Below are 19,269 nucleotides of genomic sequence, written 5' to 3'. Positions count from 1 at the left end.
AAAGTGCATATGTGTGCCCGAGCACATATGTGCTCTTTATCTCCATCGCTAGTTTTCCTATGGATTCGCATCAACAGTTGTATAGAGACCTGTATGTGGTCGTGTATATCCAATTTTCCCCTGCACATTGGCCCACCACTGTCAGGTATTAAATGGCATGACTTATGTTAAGCTGCCGCCCGCACAGACGGAATTGACGGCATGGGCCACGGCTCAGGTCCTGTTGGGTACCAACACCGGCTGTATACTGACGCCAATTTAATTCCACGTTCTCCACCACCTTTTAGTCTGCAGGATTCACCTTTCTCTTCAGACACTCCTATCCTCACCCTCAACCAATGATTTTCAATGCAAAACAATTAACAGTCTTTTAACTCTTTCGAAATGTTATTCGGAACAGCGCACACTAACCCTCTGCAATCGTTATATGTACATCAAAGCTCACATAAATAACAGCACGTAACACAACAGCAGTCTTCTCATTCCATGGCTTAATCCATACTTCATTTTTCTGACATTCTTTTAACATCAACAATTCTCCTGAAACAATCATTTCTAACAGTAACAACTTGCCAGTCTTAACTGTTTCCAAATATCATTGAACACACCCCACACTAGCCTAAGTGTTTCAACATTAACACTGCAGCCGTTATACAAGCATGCAACAAAAGTAACAACACATGAAACAACAGCAGTCTTCTCATTCCACAGTTTAATCCTTAATTCAGTTCTCTAACAACACCCACCTGCACAAAAAATTAAAATCTCTACGTATTTTAAACCATAGTTCTTTTTTTACCAGTAACACTTATTTCTAACATTTGAAACTTCCCACAGCCGTCTGCTCACTACATAAATTTTTCCCTGGCAACATGTACCGAAAAAGAAGGCTAACAAGTTTAATCGTTATTTCAGTTCTCTCTGCAAGCATTTCCCATGCATTGCCTTGCTTGACTTCCTATGCAATGAATAAAATACATCTATTGCCTTGCTTGACTTCCTAGGTTTATCTTATACGTGGTATCAAATGTTATGACATCTCCAAGAAATGTGTACTGAAGCCTACTGCTGCCGCTAGCCCACATGAGGTTGTCAATCCTGCCATCGTTATCAGCTTGAACTCTGTATGTAATGTGGGATCCTTCGCTCCAATCTCTTCAAACACATGCATCGTCTTCCTCATATCGTTGTTTGCCTGCTCCCAGTTTATCTTCCCACACTGATTACGCAAAGACCTTTTCATGAATGGAACATTCCCTGATGTAAACATGGATATGCTTGTGTGATGGCCATTGGCCAGTGGATCGTCTCCCCAAAATTAGGTGAAGGTGAATGGTTATGACTCTCTCTGTGCTCTGCAATGTACCAACATTTTTCCTCAGCCCACAAAAATCTTATCAGAGCTGGACATTGACACTGGCAGGACCTTGTGTTCTTTACACCAGCCTTCCCCTGGACCATGAATACAATTTACCATCAATGCACGAAACAAAAGCTGAGGCGGGAATGGATGCATCATAATGCTGAACAAATAGCATTCAAGAAAAGACCAGTAACCAAGCACCCACAAACTATTTCCTACACGCATTTCATCCTCTTGACATTAAGTCGGCTATTTTTCCATATCTTATGCCAAATCCCTTCTCCCAGGAATATAGATTGCAAAAATTATAAGCCTCACCCAACGATTCAAATGAAGTCCCCAGAACTGGAGAGATCACAGTTTCAGATGGATAATCGGTAAAACATCTGACAGCCTTCTCGAATGCAGTAATACGATTCGGGTGCGGTGCCCTGCTGGGTGTAGCGGCACCAATCCTCAACCTGCACACACCAACATATCTCTAATCAAATTTGTAAAAAGAATAAGCCCGCAGCACTCAAAGAATTTAGCTCCATATGAATGATTTGGTCAGACATGTCTAAAATCAACACCGCATCTACCCACCCCACCACCGAAATTCTGAATTTCCTAATGCAAACACCAAGTTTTCACACTCACAACTTATTCCACCCAGACTTCTGCGGCTGCTGCGAAACCATCAGATGTACCCGCATATCGCCATTGGCAGACACAGGGCCCGTCGCCAAGCCTACGGCCGCAGTCACAGGGGGGCGGCACCAAGCTCTCCCCCACATCCTCAATGAAACAAGATCTGAAAAATTGGAAGCTCCTCTGTCAGCCACTAAAGCAATCCACCTACAAACCAAGGAGAGACCGCAGGGAAAAGCACGGATGCGCGTACCTGCCGATTGGTTGCATCGAAAAATCCATTGTCGCTCGCCGCCATAGCTCCGCGTCTCTATCTCGCAGGGACCCTCGATCTGTGTAGGGGAGGCGCTCGCGCCTGCATCGAATTCCTTGACAGCGCACGGAAAGGAAACAACCTGAGCCATGGATCAGACGTCACTCCGGTTCCGAGCCACGGCTCACCTCGTCGACGGTGGACGGGCATCCAACCCCGCCTTATCTCAGGTTGTATTGCGCCGTCTGCTTGGCCCACGACCCACACCCGTTGGGTACGTATTTCCATCGCGTAATGATTTCTTGAAAGCCCATCTGGATGCGTATAAGAAAAAGTCCCAGATCCCAAAGGAGTTACGAACGACCTGGATATCGAGAGCATCTGTGCTCGCGCTCAATTACTCCTCGTCCAGCGAGGTGAGACTATTTCGGGGAGTATTTGAATCAGCATTCTCATGTATCAAATGTACAAAACAAAGGAGGGGTTTCTCTTTTGCAAAGAGCTTACACATGTGTGTTTCTAGTGTCTTCCGTTGGATTTGCATGTGGCCTGTACTCAGACACGTATCGTCGACAGCATATATAGTGGCAGGTGCCCATTATGACAGCATCACCTAATTCTCTCATGATCGTTATCTTCCTTGGCAGATGTTGCCATTGCTCTGGCTTCTGAGCGGCTTCACCAGCCACTGCCTCCAACTAAGATCGGCCGGTCATCTGTGTCCATCCCATCAAACCTCCCAATCGATGTGGGGCATAGTTCATCTTCATCTGCTCTGGCCACCTCGGCGACACCTCTGAGCACGATCCCCTACCTCCATCTGGACCATCTCCCACCTTCCCTTCTCCTTCCCAAGAAGGCCACAGTGATGGGCGACCACTTCAGCGCTGCTTTCGCGCAGGTGTGGTCAGGTGGTACTAGTGCGACCTTGGCGAGCAGCTACTTACGCACTTCCGCGTAGGTCTCAGTGCAGGACTCCGCCAACGCCATTGAAGGTCAAGGTGGGAGGTTGGCGTCGTTGCCTTGTCAGGAGGGGCGCCGTTGCCTAGGAGGTCGCGACGGTACAGACCAGCGAGGAGCGACGGGATGTGCAGCCCGGTGGGAGGGTCGTTATTGAGGCACTCCGGGGAGGGGTGCCGGCGCGGACGACGGGGATGGCGATAGAAGCTGTAGCGTGGCCTCGTGCCTCCTCGAAGTGACCAACCAAAAATAACGCATTGCCCTTCCTTCCTCGTCGGCCTGCCTTGTCAATGAATCGATGGGCTAAATTGGTTCCTAATGGCAACCGTCGGAGCAGGATGACTCTCTCGATCGAGTTGAGTTGACGTGACTTTTTTTGAGAAATCGCCTTGACGTGACTTGTATCCGGATGAATTAAACTGTGCGATCACCCTCGCTCGCGTACGATTCGGCTACTCCTCCGCTCCACGGATCCACCCCTCCCCACCTCTTCTCTCTCTCACGAGCCAATACTTATGGGAGACGACAGAAAAGGCAGCGACCGATAGACCGTGTTGTAAGGGATCACGAGAAAAAAACAACTGGATGGGTAGATTAGTTTCCAAGAAATCCGGGGAAGCAATGTGAAGGTTCGCGTGCGTGTGTGTACGAAACAGACACGAACATTTATGTCTTCAATGGGTTGAGGCAGAACACGATTGAACTGGTCAACTAAAATCTAGCCAAAAATAAATGACCAACCCAGATCAAACGTGCCTCTGTCTTTTAATATTTAGGTAAAGATAAAGATAGGCAGGTAAAATAGTATCATCTCGGATGTAGAAAATAATATAGGTGGAAAAAACTGAAAGCGTAAATTCACAGGAAGAAGCGTATTATGATGATGAACCCGACAAAGTCAATTCGTGTTTTATTATTACTAGCAAAAGGGCCCGTGCGTTGCAACGGGAGAATATATATATATATATATATGTATGTATGTATGTATGTATATATGTATATATAATCTTCAATGGTCATGACCACATTTTGTTGCATCAGGGAGATACACTATCACTCTCAATTTCGTGAAATTATGCCATTTTTTAAACTCGTGCACATATTTGAAATCGTAAACATTTCTCAAATTTGTGGACACTTTTACAAATTTCTGAACATTTTCTAAAATCAAGAACATTATTTGATTCATGAACATTTGTATTCTATTTTAAAACATTTTTTAAGTGTCAACAACTTCTTAAACAATTTTGAATCGGTGAACATTTCTAGAATCGACGAACATTATTTTGGAAATTGGTGGAACAATTTTTGAAATCCATGAACATTTTCCGAAATGCATAATCATTTTTTAATCAATGAACATTTAATGAATGAATAAACTATTTTGTAAGTCATGAATAGTTTTTAAATTTTAAGGACATTTTTCCATTCATAAACATTTTTTGAATTGGCGAAATTCTGTTCAATTTCATTACAATTTTTTAATACACGAACCTTTTAAAAAAATCATGAACATTGGTTTTCAAAATTTGGAACATTTTTTGAATAAGCATACATTTTTCTTACAAAATCGCGAACATTTTTTGATTTATTAAACATTTTATTTCAAAATTATCTTTTTTCAAAATTTTCGGGCCTTTTTTGAATTCTATAATTATTTATGATGTATATTGAGAATATAGTAACTTCTGCCAAGAAAATAATTCTAGAAAATCATACACTTGCACTCACCTTCGCGCAGTATTAGTTTTTTCTATTCCTGCTATACATCGCCTTGTACGTGTTCAGATTGTGTTTTTTTATATGAGGGCAATCATGTGTTGTTTCCATTGATTAAGGAGAGTGTCCAATAGCCATCTAAAGAAACCAACGATATTTTTGTTTAGGACTGTCACTCAAAATTTAAAATACCCTAATAAGAAAGAACTTACACCAAAGTTCAGCTGAGTGCAATTTAAAAAATAGTGAAATTACTATTTCTTTTGTGCTAGGTCGATTGTCGTAAATCATCATCTGACTCAGTTAGCCGATGAATGGTTTGTTTCATAAAGTCAAATTATATATGCATACTTTCAAGTGTGTAGTACTCCATAATTTTTTTGTTAATTAACATGCACAACGGCTGAATGCATAACCGAACATACGGAAAAACCTAGAAGGTCCCTGATGGCTCATATTCATACCAATCTACACGGTCTGGAAACTTAATTACTATGGATAACAGAACATCTCCAGGCAAGACCAGAGGATCTCAATCTATTTCCCTACTGGATAAAATCTCAAAGAGCAAGATTATTGTAGAAAATACAACAAAAAGGAGGCGTACCATCATGAAGTAATACATTAGTATGCCAGCAATCCATGAGATTGTGCATCACGTCCGTCTTTCCGTTGAAGAGAAATTGATAGAAGAATTTAACATTACACATGCAACATGGTTCCTAAATTATCTGCACAGGAAATTTTATATATACATCATAAGAGTAAACTTTATTTGATTCCAAATCTTGTATTCAATGGAGCAGAGAATAGATCATGGATTTAAGGAATGGAGTTACAGTATGATGTAATCATGCGTAAATGTAGTTCTTATGTAAATAGCGGCAATAAATACACTATGATGACAATAGCCACATCTCGCGTAGCGCTAAGTGCTGCTATGACCAATTGACTCATGCCCAAACACCTATCATGTATAAACATACATACATGACTGACTGTTACAACTGAGTATTTCCCAATTTCTCGGGTTACAACAGGCAACTGAAGGATGTACATAATCACAAACTGTCTTCAGTCATAATGCAGATGAAGGTACAGAATTATTTGTTTTCTCAATGCATCAAAGCTCACTTCCAATAAGATGGAGGTGCAGCATGCCGAGAGGGAGGGAGGGAGCGGAAGAGAGAAGGAGGTGCTAGTCACCTTGTAAGTATAGATGGAAATGCTCTTACTTGGTTGAAGTTGCATGGTCTCTGCGGTGTTAATGAATTGCACACCTTGAGAGCAGAAATACTATATAGCAGGTATGTAGTAGTTGGATAAAAAATAAAGAAGATGTGCCATGATGATAACTAATATTATACAACAAACAATAATATTCTCAAAACTCCTCAAAACTAAACCTCTAACTACTGTCAGCGGCTTGCATTGAGTTGCAGGAGGCCCATATTAGAACTGTAGGGAGATGAAACATATAAAGTCTTATTACATAAAAACATGGAAGCATAAACATCATTTACTCGGGTATGTCAGCTAGGAGCTTGCTCCACCCAGTCAAACACAACCCTTGCAAGCTCGTGTGTCCTATTCCTAGATTCAGTATCATTGCTTAGTTCTGCCTATCAGACAACAACTCCTTCCTTTGTCCTTGTTCGAACACCAAAAATAAAGAAATCAGTGATCAAACCCTCCCACCCCAACCCATTAGAAATTGTAGGACTATCTAATTGTCATTCAGGCTGTAGTATGCTCACTATCAACCCCACCAACACAAAATTAGTCCATTAAAAATGCTACCAAAATAAGCCACATAATTTTTCCTACACTACAATTCAGGATCTACAAATACCAAATTCATGTTGCTATTCGGACACACAAATAGTCTGCATCAACTACTGCATGGTACACAAAAAACAGGGAATCGCATCTTGATTCAACCAGGCACATTAGGAATTATTTTCCCTATTAATTCCACCAACCGCGCGGGCATATCTCCCTTCCTTGTCGGCTCTATTCATCTGCTGCTGCTGCAGCATAAACACCATTGAGTGATTTAGCCAATGTGAAACTGACGTTTTACTTGTATTTAACTTAAACCGGAAGTAAAAAACTAAACTATGCACATCAGCAAAAATGATTATTAACAAAGCTAGAATGTAGTGCCACATGAAATAACACCAGATAAAGCATCATTAGTTTATAGGTGCAAGAAAAAAAGATGCTAGCAACATTGCCGCACCTAACTGTAAATATCGAGTCCCCAGCCACTTGTTTGGCTTTCCTAAAAGAAGTTGCCATCTATATTGATCAATCACCCAGCCAACATCCCTTTCGAGACAACTATTTCGTCGCTTTGCTGATCGTGCCTATTCTCGGTTTGCACAACATCTCCTTCAGCCCGGTCAAACTACAAAATTTTGCAAAACAGACCGTCCTTTGCCCTGACATTGGGGAAAGTTGTAGGCACCTTCGTTGTTGAATCTGCGGACAACCAAAAAGATCAAATCAATGTCCATGCCTCCAAAATCAACTCAATATTTCCTCTCTCGATCTCCTCGCTTGTTCTATCCTCGCTCTGCTCATCCATGGGAGGAGGCAGAGCTAGAACAGGGGAGCCAGTGTGGGCTGGAGGCTATCCACGAGGAGGGTCTGCATGGGATCCGGCAAGCATCATCTCTGTAGCAGGTTGTGAGCCACATTGGATTGGAGAAGACATGGGTGTGGAGCCGGCGAGTAGCACCCTGGGGGAGTGGAAACGAAGGTGCCAGGGAAAGGTGATGGTATCCTTGTCCATGACATGACAGGGCCATGGCAGATTGGGGAGGCGTAGCAGTGGCGAGGTGAGTCACCGCGACGGGGTCGCGCAGAATCATGGCGTCCGCCGGCGCTCCATCGCGGCTCCCGGCGGGGTGGCGTTCTCTAGTGAGCCGACGGCTGGGGTTTTTTCAAGGCTATTGAACGTTGGCAGGGTACTACGATGGCGACTACAACGGAAGGGGGTAGGTCGGCGAGGGCTGCCGGGAGAGGAGTCCGGAGGGATGCGGTGCGGCGGCGGAGGGAACCCTAGCGCCGGGGCTATTGCCTTCTCATACGGGAGAGAGGCTTTCAGGAGTTTTTCTTTTCAATACAGGACAACCCATAAGAGAAGGTATAATAAAAGGATCAATGTAAGAGAAGGCACATAATAAAAGGATCAATAGCACGAGCGAGCCTAGCGTGCGACGTTTTTATTAGTACCACATCACGTATACGTTTAAATTTAAACTGAAAGCGTAAATTCACGGGAAGAAAGCGCATTGTGACGGTGAACCCACGGAGTCAACCCGTGCTTTATTATTAGGGAGAGACTAGCAAACGTGCCCGTGCGTTACAACGGGAGCAAGATTAAGGATGTTGCACAAAAATCTACCATCTCTCCGCTAATATAATAGAAAAAAAATGAGTAGTTACAATGGGAGCAAGATTAAGGATGGTTACAGCACAGGTTCAGCAGCGGACCTTAATGTGTTGTCAAAGGTACAACCCCGTTTTACTGCTGCCATGAACGAAGCTCTTATGGCCCCCTATACGGCAGAAGAGGTCAGGAAAGCTTTGTTCTCGATCGGTGATTTTAAAGCCCCTGGACCTGACGGGCTACATGCAGTTTTCTATAAGAGGTTTTGGCCAATGTTAGGGGATGATCTTGTTATGGAAATTCTGGGTGCAGTTAACTCACAGGAGATCCCACCGGGATGGAATGAAACTACTATTGTGATGATCCCTAAGGTAAACACTCCTGAGCAAGTCACACAATTTAGACCTATTAGTTTGTGCAATGTGGTCTATAAAGTTATCTCAAAGATGATTGCTATAAGACTGAAAAGTTTGCTTCCTGAAATCATTAGTCCCACACAAAGTGCTTTTGTTCCGGGGAGACTCATCACAGATAATGTCTTGATAGCTTATGAGAGCCTCCATGCAATTAAACAGAAGAAAAAAGGCAAGGAGGGATGGTGTGCAGTTAAGTTGGATATGCACAAGGCCTATGATCGTGTAGAATGGGTCTTCTTGGAGGCAATGCTTCTAAAACTGGGGTTTAGAGCTAATTGGGTCCGAATGATTATGGCCTGTGTGTCATCTGTGGAATACAGAGTGAGGTACAACTCGGTTGAAACAGATACAATCAAACCATCACGTGGACTCCGCCAAGGTGACCCTCTGTCACCCTACTTATTCTTATTGGTTACGGAGGGTCTGTCAGCACTTCTTAATCATGCAGAGCAATCAGGCGGAATTGTGGGAATTCAGGTTTGTCGAGATGCGCCCTCAGTTACAAATCTCTTGTTTGCAGATGACTCCTTAATTCTTATGAAAGAAAATGTTTCCGAATGCGGTATGCTTAAAATCTGTCCTGGATGCTTACTGTGGGGCTTCCGGCCAGTTGGTGAGTTTGGGTAAATCTAGTATTTTTTTCAGCCCTAGCACAGATACAAACACCAAGACTCAGGTGTGCACTACTCTAAATATTATGACGGAGGCCCTGAATGACACATATTTGGGATTACCCACTACCCTAGGACTGGATAAAACAGACAGCTTTCAATACTTGATTGATCGGTTGATTGTGAAACTTACAGGATGGAAAGAAAAGTGTCTGTCTTCGGGAGGTAAGGAAGTGCTTATCAAATCTATTGCACAAGCCATACCAACGTACGCGATGTCGGTTTTCAAAATTCCTAAGAAAATTTGTAAAGGAATTACAAACGCGATATCTCGTTACTGGTGGGGCGATGACGCATCACATAAGAGAATGCACTGGTTTGCCTGGTGGAAGATGTGCTTACCAAAGTGTAGAGGAGGAATGGGGTTCAGAGATATTCATTGCTTTAACTTGGCATTGCTGGCAAAACAAGCATGGCGACTTATTGAAAACCCCGAATCTCTTTGTGCACAGATTCTTAAAGCAAAATATTACCCTGATGAGGAACTTATGAATGCTAGTCTGAAAAAGAAGGCCTCTTATACATGGCAAAGTATAATGGCTGGTGTGGAGACCTTGAAACATGGACATATTTGGAGGGTGGGAGATGGTCAAAAAATAAAAAAATTGGGAAGATAGTTGGATCCCACAATCTCTCACCAGGAAAGTAATCTCTGTTAGAGGGAATCATCTCCTCTCTCGGGTGTCAGAGCTTATAGATCCAGTGTCAGGTGACTGGGATTCGGGGCTGATAAACCAAACATTTTGCAGTGTTGATGCTCAGAGAATTCTTGCAATTCCACTACCAATATATGAAATGACAGACTTTTTAGCTTGGAGTTTCACTAAAACAGGCGGGTTCACCGTAAGATCAGCATACCACGCTATCTGGGAGTCAAAGTTTGGGCACAATCTGCAAGGTGCAGCGAGTTCTTCCTCGCCAACACCTACATGGGATTCGATGTGGAGCTTGAGCTGCCCAGCAAAGGTAAATTTTTTTGTTTGGAGAGCACTTCTTAGTGCTGTTCCATGCCGTGCAATATTGGCGGATAGACATATCAAGATCAAACCAAATTGTCCCGTATGTAACAAAGGACCGGAGAGTATCCGTCACCTGCTTTTTGTATGTCCAGTTGCGATTCAGGTTTGGAAACTGCTTGGAGTGTGGGATGTAATACAGAGGGGATTGGCGATGAATACTTGCGGGGAGGTTATGTTGGATTATCTTCTTAGCCTACCGGATGATCATATCCATGTGCTAGGATTGCCAAAATTGCGAGAAACGGTGGCTACATGCTGTTGGTACTTGTGGTGGGAAAGGAGAAAAATTACACATGGAGGTGATCCACAAACGGCGCCACAGATCAATCTTGCTGTATGCTCCTTGGCAGAGAACTTTATAGCAGCAAATTCACCACGGCCAAGAGTTCATTTGGGAGGTTGGATGAGACCAAGGACCGGGTATGTCAAGCTAAATGTGGACGCGAGTTTTGATCAGGACTTACTTGAAGGTTCAGTAGGTGCTGTCATTAGAGACCACAAGGGCAAGTTTATAGCTGCAGCAAATGAAAAACTTGGAGTCTGTTATGATGCTTTTACTGCTGAGGCAATTGCAATCAGATTCGGCCTAAATCTTGCTCGCACAACTAGATGTAGCAAAGTTGAGGTGAATTCAGATAATTCGGGCGTGGTTGAAGCGCTCAGAGAAGGCTACTCAGCTTCGGTAGCCAGTGCGATTTTTTATGACTGTTATTTCATGTCTTTAGAATTCAGTCATATTGTTTATGAGTATTGTTTTAGAGAGAATAATAAGGTAGCACATGAATTAGCTAGTCTAGCTAGATTCAATCCTCCTGATGTATGGTTGGATGATCCCCCGTCGGCTATCATCCCCTTAATTGTATCAGATGCTACTATTGTAGCCAATTAATAAAGAAGGTGTTTATAAAAAAATGAGTAGTTTGTGTCAAAGTATCCAATTTCTCGCTTGATTCAATATCCAGCCATCTCGTTTTAGGCCCCTCTTTCACCTCACCCACTGTTTGTTTATCTCTGAAGTGGCTTGTTGATTGTCTACTTACGGACGTATATAAACTGGTGGGATTCGTCGCAAAGTTGCAAGGTGGGACTATTAATTAAGGTGCGTGTAATTTTTTCAGAGACGCACTCACATGCCTTCCGGCCCACAAGAGAAATTTTGTGTTGCCCAGTAGGGATGGCATACGTGTGTTTTTACGTGCTCAACCTCGTGACCGAGTTTCTCAAAAAAAAAGAATAATCTCATGACCGAGAAAGCCATGTAGCAGTTTCAAGAAAAGTTTGTGCATTTTTCTCAGACAAAGAATACGTGCGTGCCTGCTTTTAGTTAGTATGTATAACGCTGAAACCCAATAGCCATCTATACTACTATTAAACAAGCAAACATGTTTCCCTGGCGAACGAAAACTCTGCCATCCTAATCCCACGTTCGCACAGCTACAAGAAAAAAAAGTAACGACAAACCGGAAAGATCCGCAAGCATGCCCGTGCCCTTCGTCTAACCTTCCCCAAACCTCGCGTTCTTCCTCTCCCCATCGAGCGCCGCCGCCCCGTCGCGTCTACGATCTCTCCCACAGGCACGACTCGCTGCCCTCCCCTGGTCGCTGCAACTCGCACCTCACCTCAATCGCCACCAGCCTCCCCCTCCACTACATCGCCTCGACCTCCAACGCCCGATGCTCGCCCTCCGCTAGATCGGGGCTGCCCGATGTGTGGGATGCGAGAGTCCGGCTGCAGCTGCGTGGCCACGACATGGCTCGCACGGCGCGTATGCAGCAGCTCGCAAACAGCAGCGGCTCGACAGGAGCGGCGATGGGCTGCAGGGCTGCGGCGATGGCGGTCGTCCGGCATATGGAGCGGCTCTAACAGGCAGGCTGCTGAGCGCGAGTAGGGCTTGGCAGAGCGCATAAGTCCAGCGCATCATGGCCGGGCCAGCGGGGCAACGATGTACGATGTACGCGGAGGTGGTGGTTCATCGATGTGCGTACGTATCCTTACAAGATCAACGGGATAGGATGCTGTGGTAACTTCATTGATGCAAATCTAAATTTTCAAAACACGTCAACAAAAATTGTGTGATACAGCATGATGTTCTTCCTGTTCTACAGGTTCATTCTAATGATTCTTATTTGCGTTCGGTAACAGGATTGTTCTCTCCAGCTGTTCGATTTGCACATGCGACAATCGAAGTGTGCCTATGTTTGGCCGGCCCTGGCTGCCCGGTTCATAGGTATACAGGTCGAATTCTTCGTTCTTTATTATAGACCGTTTCATGTGCTTTGACTCGTGTCTGGGTCGGCGCATCTATTATTTTCGGTCGCAAATGTGCGCTAGCTCATGCCTCTCTTGGGTGATATAATTTTGTTGGGGTTTCTCATAAACTGCAGTGCATGTGTTATGCAGATGAACAAAAACCATTCAGGTTCTGCATCCACCCATCAGGTTCTCTATTATACTGCAGGAGGAAATCCTTTCTTAATTCTTATTGACCCTTCAAGCGGGAGGCTCTTAGAGGCAGCTTTCGTGCTTTTCCTTTCCGCTGGAACTGCATGCAGAGTCTGAGTTCATGGAGTGCCTTTGGCCTTTAGAAAGAAGAAGAATAAATGTTTCGCCGTTGATCTTTCTTATGTTCCTAGGTGCATTGTTTTAGGTTATGCCCTCATATGCAGAGATGGAAAATCACACATTTTGCATCCAGCTTTCAATGGGAATAAATTGAATTTTGTTTCGAAGCTTGCCGATGAATCAAGAATATATCTTCGAAAGCTGCTTGTTTGTTGCAAGAAAAAAGAGATCTGATTTAAGCATCATTGTACTTCAAAACCTACACAGTATTTATTTCTGCATTCATTTGAAGATGAGAATATACTGAGTTCAATTTCGAGTGTCGATCCATTGTTTTTCTGCAGGTAAGTATTATTTTTTATTTCCTAAAAAGGATTTGAATATCATTTGATCTGTTATTGATTGAGGATCAGCATCTTGTACAGTATGATTTTATTGTTTCTCCTTTTTTTAGCTCGGTCCTAAAATGTACACTATGATTTTATGGAGTGCATTATGCCAATGGATTACTGCATTTTTATGTTAGTTTTTAGACTATTTGAATGTAAGGACTATACAGAATCTCTTTGACAATCTATTGCAAATCATTTCCTGCACAGAAAATTCAGTACATGCTTCTATGAATATCTGCAATACAAGATTTGTTCTTATATGTTGGCCTGCCGATGGGTATTGGCAGCCTTGCATGCATGTTTTTAAAATACTTAATCCAAGCGCCACTTCTGTAGTAAATAAGCTGAACTTTTATTTAAATAACTAAATGTTGGTTTGCCGAAGTTTTCTTGTGACTGAATTATGGAACTTCCATTGTGCAGTTTTTACATATGGTCATGCAGTCATTTTGGCTATTTATGTAACAATACATCGTCCAGTTTGCAAGACGTTCTGTCTATAGAGGTTCTTCTGTACTTATCTTGTGTTTAACAGGTTTGACTGTTGTTCCTCTACTATACAACTTCATCTTTTAGTATCGACCAATACTTCATAGTCAGTACATGGTTCTTCAATACTGTGGTAACAATTGAGGGGAATATTATGATTCTCTAGGCTTTATGTTATCTTACCATACTATCCAATAAAAATGATTCTCTTCTTCAATACCTGTCTAACCACCTCTGATATGTTATTTGTTGGCTAGCCTGTACTCTTTTCACAGAGAGGTGTCGAGTTGTGATGCAAGGTTTTGCCATGTTGATTAAAAGATATCGACATCGAAGACTATATACTCGGATCGCATGGCATGTTTAGGAACCATGGCTCTACTACTACTACACATCCACTTGCCATTGTAGTCATCAACTGAAATTTAGTCAAAATCGACAATTGTAAGTTGAAAATTTCTTTTTGGCGGGCTAAAAGGACAGAAGTTTTGAGTGGGAAGAGATTGTTGTTATTTAAGGCCAATTATTGTTGTTGAGTCACTTCCTCTTTCTCTTCCTGGTATGCGGTTATCCATATGATAGCTGGTATTGAAAATGCAACTACCTAACCCAAGCTCAGCAAGCATTAACTAATTTTTGTCTTCATAGTTCACTTTTAATCTTCATATTGCAGTATTTATTCAATTATTTAATTTAGTGGTCACATTGCAGTATTCCTTGAAACTCTAGCCTGACTTGTAGGTGAGTTAGGAATCTATTTCTAATTTCTGGGATGTCCGCTAAGCAACCAAACTTATGCTCGGAGTGACATTCTTGTTGGCCTTCTATTTGAAGAAGCTCGCCATATACACCACAAGTCAGAGTGGTTGTTCCCGTACTCCATAGAGATGTGATACTCAATGGCGTTGGTTAAGACGATGACGACGGCAAAATAGAAAGATGATTATGAGAAGTTCGACTTGTAAGAGAATAATCATATTACTAACAATAGATGTAGATCTTGAGTAGATTGAAACATTAAATAGTGATTGTAACTGAGTACTTGAACATGTTATTCAAGATTCATAGAATAAAAAGGGTACTAATGGTTTGAAACATGAATGCAATACCTTTTCTTTGGTGAAAAATCAACCTTTTGTATACAACAATTCATTTTAAATATTTCTTGCTGTTATTAGATTATCCTTTTGCATACAAATTTTAACATATAATTGTCATATTAGTCTAGACGTGCGTTGCACATGCACACTTACTAGTACTGATATAAACAGTTGAATACAACCCCCTCTTCCAGGGATCAAATCCCAAGCTCACATCATTTTTTTTATTTTTCTATTTTATTAATCCAAACGTCCACACAAAGCCGCATGGGCCAGGTCGACCGAGTTTCTCAAGAAATAAAAAAACCTCGCGACCGAGCAGTTTCAGGAAGGTTTGTGCGCTTTTTTTAGAAAAAAAGACTTCGTGCGTCGCTGCTTCAAGTTAGTACTTATCTTTCCGAATCCTGTATCTACCACAAGCACTACTTTACCCTGACTGGCAGAAGCACTTGAAACAAACCCTTTGTTCCAGGGATCAAATCCCACATACGCACTGTTTATGTATATTTTATTTTATTAATTCAAACGTCCACACATAGCCGCATGTGCCAGGAGTTCCGATGGGGCGCACTTTGTTTGAAGCGCACATAAACGAAATTGTCATCTACAGGAGAAAGTAATTTTAGTACCACCTCGGATACGCACGGTGGAAAAAAAACTGATAGACAAAATTCACGGGAAGAAGCACAAATTCACGGAAGAAAGCGTATTATGACGGTGAACCCACGAAGTCAATCCGTATTTTATTATTACTAGCAAAACATGCCTGTGCGTTGCAACGGGAGAAAATGTGTCCTTGCACCGTCCTACTTGAATGCAACATGTAAGCATGTTTATGATCGGAGCCGCATGTGCACTGTTTATGTATATTTTATTTTATTAATTCAAACGTCCACACATAGCCGCATGTGCCAGGAGTTCCGGTGGGAAGCGCACATAAACGAAATTGTCCTCTACAGGAGAAAGTAATTTTAGTACCACCTCGGATACGCACGGTGGAAAAAAAACTGATAGACAAAATTCATGGGAAGAAGCACAAATTCACGGAAGAAAGCGTATTATGACGGTGAACCCACGAAGTCAATCCGTATTTTATTATTACTAGCAAAACATGCCTGTGCGTTGCAACGGGAGAAAATGTGTCCTTGCACCGTCCTACTTGAATGCAACATGTAAGCATGTTTATGATCGGAGCCGCATGTGCACTGTTTATGTATATTTTATTTTATTAATTCAAACGTCCACACATAGCCGCATGTGCCAGGAGTTCCGATGGGGCGCACTTTGTTTGAAGCGCACATAAACGAAATTGTCCTCTACAGGAGAAAGTAATTTTAGTACCACCTCGGATACGCACGGTGGAAAAAAAACTGATAGACAAAATTCATGGGAAGAAGCACAAATTCACGGAAGAAAGCGTATTATGACGGTGAACCCACGAAGTCAATCCGTATTTTATTATTACTAGCAAAACATGCCTGTGCGTTGCAACGGGAGAAAATGTGTCCTTGCACCGTCCTACTTGAATGCAACATGTAAGCATGTTTATGATCGGAGCCGCATGTGCACTGTTTATGTATATTTTATTTTATTAATTCAAACGTCCACACATAGCCGCATGTGCCAGGAGTTCCGATGGGGCGCACTTTGTTTGAAGCGCACATAAACGAAATTGTCCTCTACAGGAGAAAGTAATTTTAGTACCACCTCGGATACGCACGGTGGAAAAAAAACTGATAGACAAAATTCATGGGAAGAAGCACAAATTCACGGAAGAAAGCGTATTATGACGGTGAACCCACGAAGTCAATCCGTATTTTATTATTACTAGCAAAACATGCCTGTGCGTTGCAACGGGAGAAAATGTGTCCTTGCACCGTCCTACTTGAATGCAACATGTAAGCATGTTTATGATCGGAGCCGCATGTGCACTGTTTATGTATATTTTATTTTATTAATTCAAACGTCCACACATAGCCGCATGTGCCAGGAGTTCCGATGGGAAGCGCACATAAACGAAATTGTCCTCTACAGGAGAAAGTAATTTTAGTACCACCTCGGATACGCACGGTGGAAAAAAAACTGATAGACAAAATTCACGGGAAGAAGCACAAATTCACGGAAGAAAGCGTATTATGACGGTGAACCCACGAAGTCAATCCGTATTTTATTATTACTAGCAAAACATGCCTGTGCGTTGCAACGGGAGAAAATGTGTCCTTGCACCGTCCTACTTGAATGCAACATGTAAGCATGTTTATGATCGGAGCAAACACGGTTGCGATGAATCAGACGACAATGCAGTTCGAAGATAGTGCCGGCATGGATGAGCGCAGAGTTGAGGTGTTGAAAACGGCATTGCAAAGACGTCCACAACCGTTCGTGATGTTGATCTCTATCTCTGGTGTTGGAGTGAATGAGCGTGGAGCCCAGACGGAAGTTGAAACATGTGCGCTCATCCATGCCGGCACTATCTTCGAACTGCATTGTCGTCTGATTCATCGCAACCGTGTTTGCTCCGATCATAAACATGCTTATATTTTATTTTATTAATTCAAACGTCCACACATAGCCGCATGTGCCAGGAGTTCCGATGGGGCGCACTTTGTTTGAAGCACACATAAACGAAATTGTCCTCTACAGGAGAAAGTAATTTTAGTACCACCTCGGATACGCACGGTGGAAAAAATGGGCGTGGAGCCCGGACGGAAGTTGAAACAGGGCATGTCTTTGGTTGGCATGAACGGTGTAGCATCCGGACTGTCTCATCCGGTGACAGGGGGTTGCATGCCAAATTCTACAGAAAACACATATCAGCTGCATATTTTTTTAGAAAATAGAGCGGAGAAGATGAAAAAATGGTGCAAATTTCATGTATCAAGCCGGTGTTGTGGGCAGCTTAGAGATCGCCGACTTTGCACTTTCTCAAGTACCGGACACATCACCCGCAAAAAAAAGTACCGGACACATGCACAGAATACTAATATTCGTTATAGCTTCCCTTTTGCACTACTGTGCATGCATATATTGCGTGCACGCAACGATCAAGCACCGCTTCCATCATTTTCAACGAAGCCACAACTTCGTTGAAGTTCCATCATTCCATTTCTCAACAAAGCCACAAATTCTTTGAAGTATCCCAGCCTACTATTGCATGCATGCACACATGAGCCTCTTGCATCAATATTAAGCCCAACCAAAGCACCTCTTGCATCACGTATAAGCCACAACTTCTTAAGCAAATTTTCAGTATATCCCATGTATCATGCAGCCTCCAAAGCACTTCCCTCTTCCATGTGAAGGAGTCCTTTTAATTATCTCACACCATACAATGTTGTTAAACATATATAAATTAGTGAAAATAATGTGATTGGAGCCATGTGGGATTATTCAACATGAAATATCCAAAGACATTAATACTGTAGGTTGGGCTCTATTTTTTGTATGTTGATGAAGCCATGTGCACATGGCCCAGCCGCTAGAGCAATGGCTCAGGCCCAATCCTAATATAATTACAGGTTGAAGATCATATACAAATAGAGCGCAACTCGAATTTGTAGATAAAAATTACCTATCGCAGTTGGTCATCACGTTCCTTCCATTGCAGGCTACCAGAGAGAATGTCGTTGGTTCGAATCTCCATCCCACTAAGTTTTCTCCTTTTTTTAGGAAAAAATGAACCTGACGTAGACATGTGCAGGAGGACGCAGGAAGTCCATACATGTGCAGCGGGCGGAGGAAGGGGGCCCAAGTGGCCGCGAACGTCGCCCAGATTTGAACTTTTTAACATGGTCATTGTAAACAGAATTTTAGTACCATCCTCGTTTATATTTCTATGTGAATCGTAAAAGCGTATTACAACGGGGCAGAAGCGTATTGTGACGGTGAACCCACGGAGTCAATTCGTGCTTTATTATTACTAGCACAAATGCCCGTGCCACTACTAGAAAAAGGGCTACTAATGGCGCACCAGTTTTGCCTACTAATGACGCATCACTGGTGCGCCGTTAGTATCACGCCACTAGAATTTTTTACTAACGGCGCACCAGTGGTGCACCATTAGTATCTGGTATACTAATGGCGCACCAGGCAATGCGCCATTAGTTTTGCCCACGGTGCGCCACTAGTGTCTGCTATACAACAAGCATATATATACAACAAGCATTCACCTATGAGATATCCAACACATATATATACAACAAGCATCCATATAACAATCATAGCCAACACACAAGTTCCATCATATATACATACATAGCTAACACACAAGTTCCATCATATATACATACATAGCCAAC

The 19,269-nt window shown here is 42.7% G+C and overlaps 1 protein-coding gene across 3 annotated transcripts; it reads right to left on the bottom strand.

The window, feature by feature from the left end:
• Positions 1 to 681: 681 nt before the first annotated feature.
• LOC125522972 lies at positions 682 to 2,546 on the bottom strand. Of its 3 annotated transcripts, none has more exons than XR_007290064.1 (4): positions 2,247 to 2,546; positions 1,949 to 2,156; positions 1,682 to 1,824; positions 682 to 1,452 (listed from the first exon to the last, which is right to left on the bottom strand). XR_007290064.1 is itself a non-coding variant. In XM_048688016.1 (4 exons), the coding sequence occupies exons 1-4, from the start codon at positions 2,395 to 2,397 to the stop codon at positions 1,379 to 1,381; spliced, it is 519 nt and encodes a 172-aa protein (XP_048543973.1). In that variant the 5' UTR covers positions 2,398 to 2,544; the 3' UTR covers positions 682 to 1,378. The 3 variants fall into 3 exon arrangements, 2 of the variants coding, with proteins under 2 accessions (XP_048543973.1, XP_048543972.1); XM_048688016.1 differs by having other exon boundaries at positions 2,006 to 2,156; positions 2,247 to 2,544; XM_048688015.1 differs by having other exon boundaries at positions 2,003 to 2,156; positions 2,247 to 2,543.
• Positions 2,547 to 19,269: the final 16,723 nt, after the last annotated feature.

Source organism: Triticum urartu, chromosome 7 (assembly GCF_003073215.2).
Source record: "Triticum urartu cultivar G1812 chromosome 7, Tu2.1, whole genome shotgun sequence".
NCBI classification, from domain to species: domain Eukaryota; kingdom Viridiplantae; phylum Streptophyta; class Magnoliopsida; order Poales; family Poaceae; genus Triticum; species Triticum urartu.
The sequence above is the reverse complement of the archived record's forward strand: the minus strand, read 5'-3'. Positions and strand labels throughout refer to the sequence as shown.